At 25.2% G+C, this 11,244-nt stretch overlaps 2 protein-coding genes and 2 non-coding genes across 4 annotated transcripts; 3 read left to right on the forward strand and 1 right to left on the reverse strand.

Annotated features, from left to right (window-relative positions):
* Positions 1-1,018: 1,018 nt before the first annotated feature.
* Positions 1,019-2,553, reverse strand: LOC126895199 (60S ribosomal protein L19). The gene is made up of 5 exons (XM_050666805.1): positions 2,417-2,553; positions 1,771-1,877; positions 1,549-1,712; positions 1,298-1,488; positions 1,019-1,204 (listed from the first exon to the last, which is right to left on the reverse strand). Exons 1-5 carry the CDS (start codon positions 2,419-2,421, stop codon positions 1,069-1,071), a joined length of 603 nt encoding a protein of 200 aa, XP_050522762.1. The 5' UTR covers positions 2,422-2,553; the 3' UTR covers positions 1,019-1,068.
* Positions 2,554-2,618: 65 nt separating this feature from the next.
* Positions 2,619-6,384, forward strand: LOC126895209 (uncharacterized). The gene is made up of 5 exons (XM_050666825.1): positions 2,619-2,775; positions 4,958-5,127; positions 5,394-5,495; positions 5,560-5,642; positions 6,310-6,384. Exons 2-4 carry the CDS (start codon positions 4,959-4,961, stop codon positions 5,631-5,633), a joined length of 345 nt encoding a protein of 114 aa, XP_050522782.1. The 5' UTR covers positions 2,619-2,775; position 4,958; the 3' UTR covers positions 5,634-5,642; positions 6,310-6,384.
* LOC126897109 (small nucleolar RNA Me28S-Am982) lies at positions 4,439-4,513 on the forward strand. Its single transcript, XR_007702035.1, has one exon. It is a non-coding gene; the product is annotated as a small nucleolar RNA Me28S-Am982 (small nucleolar RNA).
* Positions 4,799-4,872, forward strand: LOC126897110 (small nucleolar RNA Me28S-Am982). Its single transcript, XR_007702036.1, has one exon. It is a non-coding gene; the product is annotated as a small nucleolar RNA Me28S-Am982 (small nucleolar RNA).
* Positions 6,385-11,244: the final 4,860 nt, after the last annotated feature.

The raw sequence follows: 11,244 nt of genomic DNA on the forward strand, positions 1-11,244 counted from the left end.
TCAGATAAAAGTTATAGGTAATTTAATATTGTTTAATTTTATGTAAAAAAAATGAAAATCGGTTGAATGCAATTAAAGATATTTAGAATATAATGAAAACGTTTTTTCGCGGTACACGAAAAACGCTAATTTCGCAATAACTCAAAAACTGTTCTACTTTTTGTATTTTGGACTTCATTTTCGGACTCAGTGGACGATTTTACATAAAAAATGACTATCATAAGTCATAGGTCAGAAAATTTTTTTTTATTTGTAAACTAGTGTTATTAACTTATAATTTATTAATACAATTATTTAAATAATTTTTTTGTTTTTTTTTAAATCAAGCTTTTAATAATATACAAATAAAATTAATGATTCGTTAGTTTTGAAATATTTAAAAAGACAAGTTATTTTTGGTAAGGAAACCCTTTCTGTTTGATATGTTTATGACTATCATAAGTCATAGGTCAATTTTGTTGTAAACTAGTGTAATCCTATCATTCCAATATTGTATTAAAAAAAAAATATATTCACTGATATGACACACACACTATTTTTTTAATAAATATTAATATAATTCTAAATTCTCATAATAAAATCTTTTGATCTTATAGGTTACTCAAGGTATACCAGCTATTAAGGTAGAAACATTAAAATTTTTAAGTATATCAATAAAGGTGCCTACCTAGATTTTAATGAGTCCAACATACAACAGCATTGTAACAATGACAGCAAAATTAATTAAATTATAAAAAATCAAAGGTCTATACATAAATAAAAAATTTAACCATTAATACAAATTTAATATTTTAGCTTCAAAATAAAGCTAAAAATCTTTTTAAATTGATCTCATATTATATCTAACTCTTTTACCATAACATAATTGACGAACCTTTACATAAAAAATTTCTTGTTTTACATTACTGTACCCTGTTATCTACATAGTATTAAATTTGGTTATATGAAGCATGAATATATGGTAACGAAGTGTGAAATAAATAGTATAATTTAACTGAAGAAATAAACAACAAACATATTTCCAAATAGGTCAGAATTATATTAGAAAATAAAAACAATTTATACAATTTATTTCTTGGCTGCAGCAGCTTTCTCATCTTCACGTGCATATGCAGCTAATAATTCTTGCCTATTTTGTAAGAATCTTAATTCTTTACGTTTTCTTGCTTCCTTAGTCTTTTGACGTCTGGCTTCAGCTTGATCACTATCAAAAGATAATTAATATGTATATATAAAAACTATTTCTTTTGTTTAAATAAGTATCAACTTAATAATAGTAATTTATAATAAAAATTACCTTAACATTTTAGCACGAGCTTTTTCTGCTTTCTTTTTGTGAATGAATTCCATTAACACACGCTTATTTTTGAAAACATTACCCTTTGCTTTCATGTATAATTGATGATATAGATGATTGTCAATTTTCTTAGCCTCACGATATTTCTTTAGTAATCTTCTTAATACTCTCATTCTTTTTACCCAAAGATCCTAAGTAAAATTAAACTAATGTTTTTGAAGCACATTAAAAAAAAAAGAAGTAAAATTTACTTTTTGAGGTGTTCTGGCATTAGCTGTTCCCTTTCTTTTACCAAAACCACAATGACGACCTTTTCTCCTGGCTTCAGCATTTTTACGTGCCCGGGCTCTAGAATGTACAGCTACTGGTTTCTTAATAATTAAACCATCTTTGATTAATTTACGAATATTTTGCCCTAAAAGGATATTAAATAGTAATAAAATTTCATTATGAATGTTATTTTATATGCTTACTTGAGTTTGTATTAGCAATTTCATTGATTTCATTAGGATCTAACCAAACTTTTTTCTTACCGCATCGCATAACCGAAGCGGCTAGACGTTTTTGAAGCTTTAATGAGCTAAAAAATACTTAAATTTATATTCATGTTCGTATTTTTCACACATACGATTAAAATTATTTTAATGATTTATAGTTAAAACGATCTTTATTTAATAAAAAAGAAAATTAACACGTCAATATTTTTTTAATTTAACGGTTTAATCGAGAATCTCAATATATAATATTATCTTATAGTACAAAATGGACAGTGAAGTTATGAATATTTAGATATTTGGATTAAAAATTAGATCAAGTTCAAAGAAAAAGATGAACTTAAGCATCGAGTCATCAAAATAACTCGTATCATAAGTTGTTATGGATTCCCATGATTAGACAAAAATATTACGAATTTTTACCTTCGGAAAAGTTTGTATTTAGGATTTAAGATTTAAATCAATTTTTATAAGTCAACATATCAATATAAATAAAGTAGTTCAATACAATTCACATGTGGCGTTTAGTGTACTTAGATTACATTAAGTCTTTTTTTGAAATCAAGGATTAATTATTGACACAATAATGATAATATAATATTTAATAACAATCAAACTAACTTACCTCATATTCACTAATGTACCTAAACGTAGTGAAGAGAATTAAAATCACACCACGAGAATTAAATAAAAAGGAATTTAAGTTATTCTCTTGTGAAAGAGTTATGTTGATAACCTCAAAAAATCTGGAAGAATAGCTTTTTACGTGACGCTGTTCATGCACTTTTTTTTCCATGAAATATTTATTTTTCCATAAACAACATAACCTATTTAATTGTAATTCACCGATACGCTCGTTGTCAGGGTTCACCCTACGTGATTTCTTGTGTTGAGCGTTTATGGACGGACGTCTGTGGTGCTCATTTTATAATTTCATTTGTTGATAATTGCGAGCTCACGTTTCGTGTCAACTTAGACTTAAAAGTAAGTACAAGGGCCTCGTTTTTATATTATTCAAAAATCGATTAGATCTTCAAGAAATTTATATCATATAATGATTCTTATACTTAAATATTGTCATGATTACTACCACGTGTACAAGTCGAAGATATTTTTTGTATATTAATTTAAACTTTACTTTATATTAACTTTATATCTTATTTTACATTAACTATTATTATTTGTTATCAAGACTATATATAAAACTTGCATTTTTAGTTGAACGCTTAATATTCTTAATCGTTTTAGTAAGAACAATTAAATAATAATTCTTTGTTAAGTTTGTTTTTACACATTCTTGAGAAGAAGCGTTTTCAAATGACGACGAGAATTAGTTTTTTGATTTAACATTATATTTGATGACTGAATCTGTATTTATATATATAACCTTATTTTAGTGTAAACTTTGAAACAGTTTTATCCAGGTATTATTTAGAATTATATAAATTATTTGAATTTATTAAATTTATTTTACTCTGTCAATGACATAGAATTTCTAGTTTTGAGTAATTACCTATAGAAGTATGTTAACTATATTGTCGAGTTTAATTCATTTCATTAATGGCATGTGACAATGGGAATGAAAAATTGTATAATATGAATGTTATTTTCAATTTCAGTTTTTATTTTTTTATATCTTTACTGATTTATATAACACAGTTTATATTGTGTGTAATTGGTCATGAAAACTGTACTGTATTATGTAAACCTTAAATGTTAAAACGAATCAAGATATTTAGTTATTAATGTGTGAACGTAGGTACAAGTTCAATGTATTTAGTAATAACTTTGATTTGTTAAAAAAACTTGATAGGTTTTAATTTAGGTAGAATTTTTAAAAAAAATTTTCATGATGAGACTATAATTTTACCATCTTTCGGGTCTGAAACCTGATGATAATATGTGTCTGATTCTGTAAAACTACTTAAAAATGTCTTGTTACCTTTGACTTTTTTTTTATAAAAATTCTATTTTATGTTTCACATAAGTTTACAAATTATCACAAAGTTATATTACATGAATTTTAAAACTTAATCATCCAATAACGGTAGCATGATGAGATTTATTTTTAACCATCTTTCGGGTCTGAATCCTGATGTTAAGTAAATAATCTGATTCTACAGTTAAATTTTTATATTGGTGTAAACAATATTCTAGGTAACAAAGTCTTAGTCAATTTTAATAAATTTTTAACTTAATAGAAATTATATAACTTTTATTATTGACATTTCTAAATTATCAATTACTATACTTATTGACGAAAATTTTTATGTAATTGTGTGTATATGAAAATAATTGTAGTTTAAAATAATTTTTTCATCTTGTCCTTCCATATTTTACTTAACTTTAGGATAGCCTTGTGCAAGGCAAAAATATAAATTAAAAAAAAAGAATAACTAACAAATTCAGTTTTTTCTGCAGATTTTACGTGTAATTAATTTATGTATAAACTAAGTATCAAGTAAAAAAAATAAGCACTTTCTATTAAATTATCACTATTATCAAATATATTGATTTGTGTTGCATTTATTAGGATAATTATTTTAAGGACTAGTTAAATATTTTGTAATACAGGTGTAAATTTTAGAAAAATTAAAAAATCTATATTTAAGTTCTGAGAATGTTCAATTATTCAAAACATTAATTTAAATCATGATGAATAACTTTATCACCATCTTTCGACTGAAATTACTGTTGAATAATGTTTTATCTGATGTATGATGCCTCATTTATCTTTTTTAAATGATGGATATCTCTTAAAATAGAAACTAGAATCACAACATGGTCTTAAAATATCATATTTTATTTCTATAATATATAAAAGCGTAATTATATCCTAACAGTTTCATTTATATTCTTGTTTATGAGGCAAACTCTTGATGTTAGTAATTATTTAAATTAATAAGAATTAATTTTTATTAATAATCAATAGAATTATAAAAGTTAATTACAAAAGGATTTGAAATAATTTAAAGTTGGTTACTAAAAAAATTATAACTTTGTTGTTTGCTTATGATGATTAAACTTGATCACCATCTTTCGGCTGATAATTGTTTGATGTACTATTCATAACTGATAGCTTTCAACACATTTTGTGGATAGTTCGATTGAAAGAAGTAAATTATAGAACAAATACTCAATTTAACACGTTTATTCGTATTTTCAGAATGCGTTACGTGGCCGCATATTTGCTAAGTTCCCTTAGTGGAAAAGAACCATCTAAAGATGATATCGAGAAGATTTTAAGTTCAGTTGGTATTGAATCTGATTCTGAAAAACTTAGCATTGTCCTTAAAGAATTGAAGGGCAAGAATGTTGATGAACTTATTGAAAGTGGTAAATATTTTCTTAATTATAAAAACAAGAGCATAGAAAGTGTTGTTTATTAATTGATATAGTACATTATTTAGAGTGAATTACTCTAATTTTATTCAAGTTTGTATTGAAAATGGAACAATAGTTGCTAAAAATTAGGTTAACAACAATAATTTTTATTTGAGAGGAGGGAGTAAAATAATTTAAAGTGACTCAATTTAAATAACTGTGTCTTATAAAATGTCAAAAATTATATGAACATCATTAATTTTAATCATTCTATACAGGCAAAGCTAAATTAGCCAGCGTACCAAGTGGAGCAGCCGTCGCTGCTCCTGCTGCTGCAGCAGCTGGTAGTGCAGCACCTGCAGCCGCTGATGATAAGAAAGGTAAATTTTTCAATTATTTTTAAAAATGCCTTAATTTATATTAATTTATTATTAATATATTTAGCTGCCAAGAAAGAAGAAAAAGCTGAAGAATCTGATGCATCTGATGATGATATGGGCTTTGGATTGTTCAACTAAGACTATTCTGTAAGTTATAAATTTCTTTATGATTTTATTTCATTAAATTTATATATCACTCTATAATGTCTTAATAATAAAACATAACTTAAAAGGAGTCTTTTCTACAACAAATATCTATTCCATTTCTAAAATTTGTCCATTCCATATATATTAATAAATGTCAATTTTTAATTTTTGAACTAATTCTATTTTTTGAGTTCAGTTAGAGTTTATTTGTTAACAATTGATGCAGGCTCCAGCGGGTTATTGTTTTGTAACATTAATCTTCCTAAGGGTATGCTAAAGTAATTTTATTTGATTTAATACAGTCATTTATTAAAGTTAAATGATAATAAAATCAAATATAAACATGATATTTTTTAAACAAATAATTTAGTTTACCTACTCTAGAATATTTATTAGAGAAAGTTAACATTTTTCTGTTAAAATAATAATCCTAAAGCTTATTTTTTTAATGTTTAAGATATGATACAGAAAAAATTGTAATATATGTTAATTTATCATTTGATAAATTTAAAAATTTGTTTATAGTAAAAATAACAATTTTTATTTTAAATTAATTCCATTAAATAAAGAATGACTTGGAACCTTTTCTACTAAAATCTTAAGTTTTTTTTAATCAATAAAATTTTTGTTGTAAAAATAATATTATTAATTTTTTTTTTTTTTTTAGGTTTTTCTTCATTGACACTAAGTATTTTGTATATTAAAAGTTGATGGTTCAATAAAACAACATACAATCAAAAAAGTCTTTTTATTTATGTCCTGTTATGTTACTAATTATTTATGTTAATGTATGTATGTTATTAACATGTAAGAACTATTACAATTTGAAGAAAAACATTTGTGTAGAGTTTAGCAGTCTTATGATTATGCAAAATGGAGAATATTGTCGAGAAGTTTAATATTCATATGATAATTATTGTATGGGAAACTTGTAAAAGACGTCTTGAGATAAAATTATTTTTTTAAAAGTTGTGACCACGCAAGTTGCATTGTGTATTACTATTGTAATACTATTCTAATCTATGCTCAATGGTGTTTAACTTAGTAGCATTTATATAAATTGAACTAACATTTTGTATAAGTAATTTGATTTTGTAGATGTGATATCAACTATCTTATTTTAATTTCATTGATATTTCTAATATTAATTTAAATTTTTTTACTACGTTATATCATTGTTCTGTAATTTAATTGAATAATCAAAGAAAGAGCATTGAGGTATGGAATATAGTTCTGATGGGATTTTCTTTTTGTACATTATCTTCATTCTCCTCTCACATTGATTAGTTATTTACTCTACTACTTGTACCACAACACATAACTAACTGACATTTATTTGAATATTCTACTTAGATTATTTATACTTTTCATACTATATCTGATAATAAATTTATATTATAAATATTTCTGTTATAATTTAAAAATATTATTGATACTTTTTAATTTTTACCATATATAGGTACAATCCTAGTTTGTATGGAACTTAATAACTGCAAAAGAAACGTAAAATGTATGGGGCTTGGGCAAATGTTTCCATGTACTCGACCTACGGACTGGCATCCACTCGAAATCCCTGAGTATTCCTATGTAATTAATAAATAGTATATGTTTATATTAATGAATACATACTTCATAGTGACGACCTAACGAGTCGTAATATTTATTTGAAAAAATTGTTCCATACCGGCATAATCATGGGATATTTAGTATTTTAATTTGTTTCACTGTTTAATCCAATTTTCTTATGAATAATCAAAAGTTTTTTGGTGTTTATGAAACAATGTCGTTTTATAATTATTATAATTCATTTTGTTTTATAATTATAATTATAATTCAGGCCAATATTAAAATAATATATTATGTTTTTTGCTGTTACAACCTAGTTTGAGTGACGAAGTAGAAATCATTCTAGGGGATTTCTTTTTTAAATTCATTTTTCAAATGCAGTCTCAGACAAGATCATATTATAGGGTAGGTAAGCAGTGGATTTAGTGTTTTTCTTAAAATGGGACCTTGTGCTTTTTCAAAAAATTTGTAATTGGTCATCTTATTTCTGAATGAAGTAAAATTTGAACATCGTGTTTGTGATGTGAATATAGTGGATAAGACCAGCTGTTATTGCATGGTTGGGGTCTAGAAATCTATAAATTCCTGTTATATTATTACTTTCATTATCACCGTTAGCGTAATTTTTTAAGAGATAAAATTTTAGAATTCTCCTTTTTTCTCACTTATATCTCGACTACTTGGGATCGGTCACCCTTATCTTAAATTTTCATTTGACATAATTTTCCCATACATAGGCTGTCCTTATATTGCATTCAACATCCCTCAGTTTCATTTTTGGTCTACCTCTAACTTTTCTTCCTTCAACATTTATTTCTATAACTCTTACAGCTCCCGATTCCGTTGTCCTCATAACATGACTAAACCATCTAAATCTACTTTCTTTCATTTTATCCACGATTGACGCTACATCTACACTCCCTCTTATATGTTCGTTTCTTATTCTATCTTCTTTAGTTACTCTACTCATCCATCTAAGCATTCTCTGTTCTGTCAACCACCCAACACTTTTAATCATATATCATAGCTGGTCTCACTACAGTCTCATAGAACTTGCAGTCTTATTGAAATTCTCTTTTCGCATAACACACCAGACGATTCTCTTTACTTCACCCGCCCACACTAAATACTGTGTCTTACAATCTCGTTATTATCGCGGTTTTTTTGCACAAATAATGCTCATTAAATTCAGTAAAGGGTAAGAAGGCCAAGTCTCTCGTACATTTTAATTTTAATAACTTAATTAATCATTTATTTTCTCGAATTATACTCTCAAATATTTTCTACAATGATTGAAGAAGATGCTCTGTCAATAAATATTAAAGAAATATAAGCATTACCGTAATTAATAAGCTAAGGAGGACCGTGTGGTTTATTGAGAGTATCAAGTGGAGTATATGTTTTCTATTAAGTATCAGTACACAGCATAGATTAAATTAATAAACACGATAAGAAATGTTTTATTACAGTAGAACTTCAAAGCCTATTATTAGAATTTGAACAAGAAACCTAATATGCATTATTTCGCGGGAAAAAGTTAATGCAATTGTATAAAAATGTCATATTCTAGGAGAGTAAATTTATACGTACTATAATATTTATCAGCTTGTAATTAATCGATTTGGATATACAAATATTCAAAAGTATTTGAATAAAAATAAAAATTTATATTATATCACCAGATAAATTAAATAAAAACTATAGGAAATCATATCAAATTGATTAAACTTAACTTGGAGCTAAATAGTTTTAGTAGGAGAACCTTAGAAAAATTAATAAAAATGTAATTTAAGCTAGAACCTGTTTGTTCTTAGATTAAAAAAGTTAAATATAAATTTATCTAAAGTTTTCTATAGTGATATTTTAAAGTTATATAGAACACATTTGCACTGAATAACCTATTTTATTCTTAACGTATTGAATTCGTTATTAGCTTGAAAAAAAAAACAAATTTATAAATGTTATTTTTACAAAATACTGTGATTTATTGCAGAAATGAACTACGTAATAACGTACTTATTATAACAACTTATTAGTTAAGCGCTGTGTGGTTATAAATACGAACGAAAATTGTGAAATAAATTTTAAAAACCAACGCATCGAATATAAAAAACTTTCAATGGGAATTAAACATTTTTAAAAACATCATTGACAATAAATAAATGTGGAGATCGTAATAAGATTTATTTTAGTTTAAAGACGTAGGGACACAATTACTTGATCGTTAACTTAACAACAAATTCTGGTAATCGAGACAAAAAGAGTATAAAATCAAAATTAATTTGCTTAAGAAAAATGTTATAGACTTGTATAAATAGAGGAGACTATTTAATTTTTATTAGTTAAATTTTTGTATAATACTCAACCTTTTTTTTAACTTCGATGCTAAGCTGAGAAGGTATTAGTTTTTCTATGATGTGTTTTTTTTTGTCTGTTACCATTTTTTCTCAGCTTTTACCCGACCGATTTTAATGAACAATATGTCAAAAGATCACAAATTGTATCTAGTTGAAGACATTACCCTTGAAAATTTTCCCTCGTTCCCCATTAATGGGGGAAATCTCCAAAAAAATTACTATTTTAAAAATGAGTAATTTTTTATGTTTTTTTACTTAAAACTTCCATAACTTTTTAAAAAATTAATAAATCAACATAATTTTTTTTTATATTGAAACCTTAGATATTTCCATTTCATTTCATTTCATTATTTTGAATCTAACACACTTAACTTAACACTTAACATTNTCTCAGCTTTTACCCGACCGATTTTAATGAACAATATGTCAAAAGATCACAAATTGTATCTAGTTGAAGACATTACCCTTGAAAATTTTCCCTCGTTCCCCATTAATGGGGGAAATCATAAAAAAAATTACTATTTTAAAAATGAGTAATTTTTTATGTTTTTTTACTTTTTTTTCTTAAAACTTCCATAACTTTTTAAAAAATTAATAAATCAACATAATTTTTTTTTATATTGAAACCTTAGATATTTCCATTTCATTTCATATCATTATTTTGAATCTAACACACTTAACTTAACACTTAACATTTAACTTGTTCACAGGGCGGGGATTCAAAATTCCAACTACTTTACAAAAACTAGCTTTTTCAACAGAACTTCTGAAAATGTTCCGGAAATACTGCGTTTTTTAAACATATGTTAAATTAAAGCTTATGTTCCGTACTATAAATTAAAAAAGAAAAAACTGTCCCGACGACTTATCTTCTACTTGCAAATGGCTGCCGTAGTTAAAAAAACATGCTATTTTTGTGTTCAATTTTTTTTTTATTTATTTTAAAATACTTATACAAGGGTTATGTCATTGTAATGAGTCTATTAATTTTTATAAAATTTACCTGGATCTAACTTAGATTAAATATTAATTTAAACTTGTTTTGAATATTTTACCTCCTCTAAGTTAAGAAAAATGATTTTGAAATTTCGAACTAACTTAAATAGTTTTTTTTATAAAAATTATCACTGCCGATCACTGTGATTGCGTTACTAACTTTACATTTTTATAAGTTCGGGGTACAGAGTTCGAACTTCGTCAGCCAAAATAACTGTTTTGCATTTTTTTCTTAATTTTATTTTGAGGTGGAAAACAAATTTCAAAACGAAAAATTGAATAATAAAATTATATTTTTGACTATATTATCAATAAACGATCGATAAAAAATACTTATTTTGTCTAATATTAGTAGTTATAATTTATTTGATATTTTATGTTCTTTGTTTTCATTTTAAGATAATCGTCATAAGTAAGTTCAATGAAACCTCGTGGTGATTGAATAAAAGATGTTAACCTTTTATTTTATTATCAATATTATTTAAAATACCATTCTGAAAAATTTTGGGGACGTCAAAAATCATGAAACGACCCACCGCAAAAATGTCAATGCAGTCGTATCAATACATTCATAAAATTGTACAATTGAAAAACATTTATAAATCAAATATTTTTATTAAAGATTAAAGACAGCAGCATAGTAATTAATTTTTAATAAACTTCAACTATTCTTCTGAATATTT

Source organism: Daktulosphaira vitifoliae, unplaced genomic scaffold, assembly GCF_025091365.1.
Source record: "Daktulosphaira vitifoliae isolate Bord-2020 unplaced genomic scaffold, ASM2509136v1 Scaffold_1, whole genome shotgun sequence".
NCBI classification, from domain to species: Eukaryota; Metazoa; Arthropoda; class Insecta; order Hemiptera; family Phylloxeridae; genus Daktulosphaira; species Daktulosphaira vitifoliae.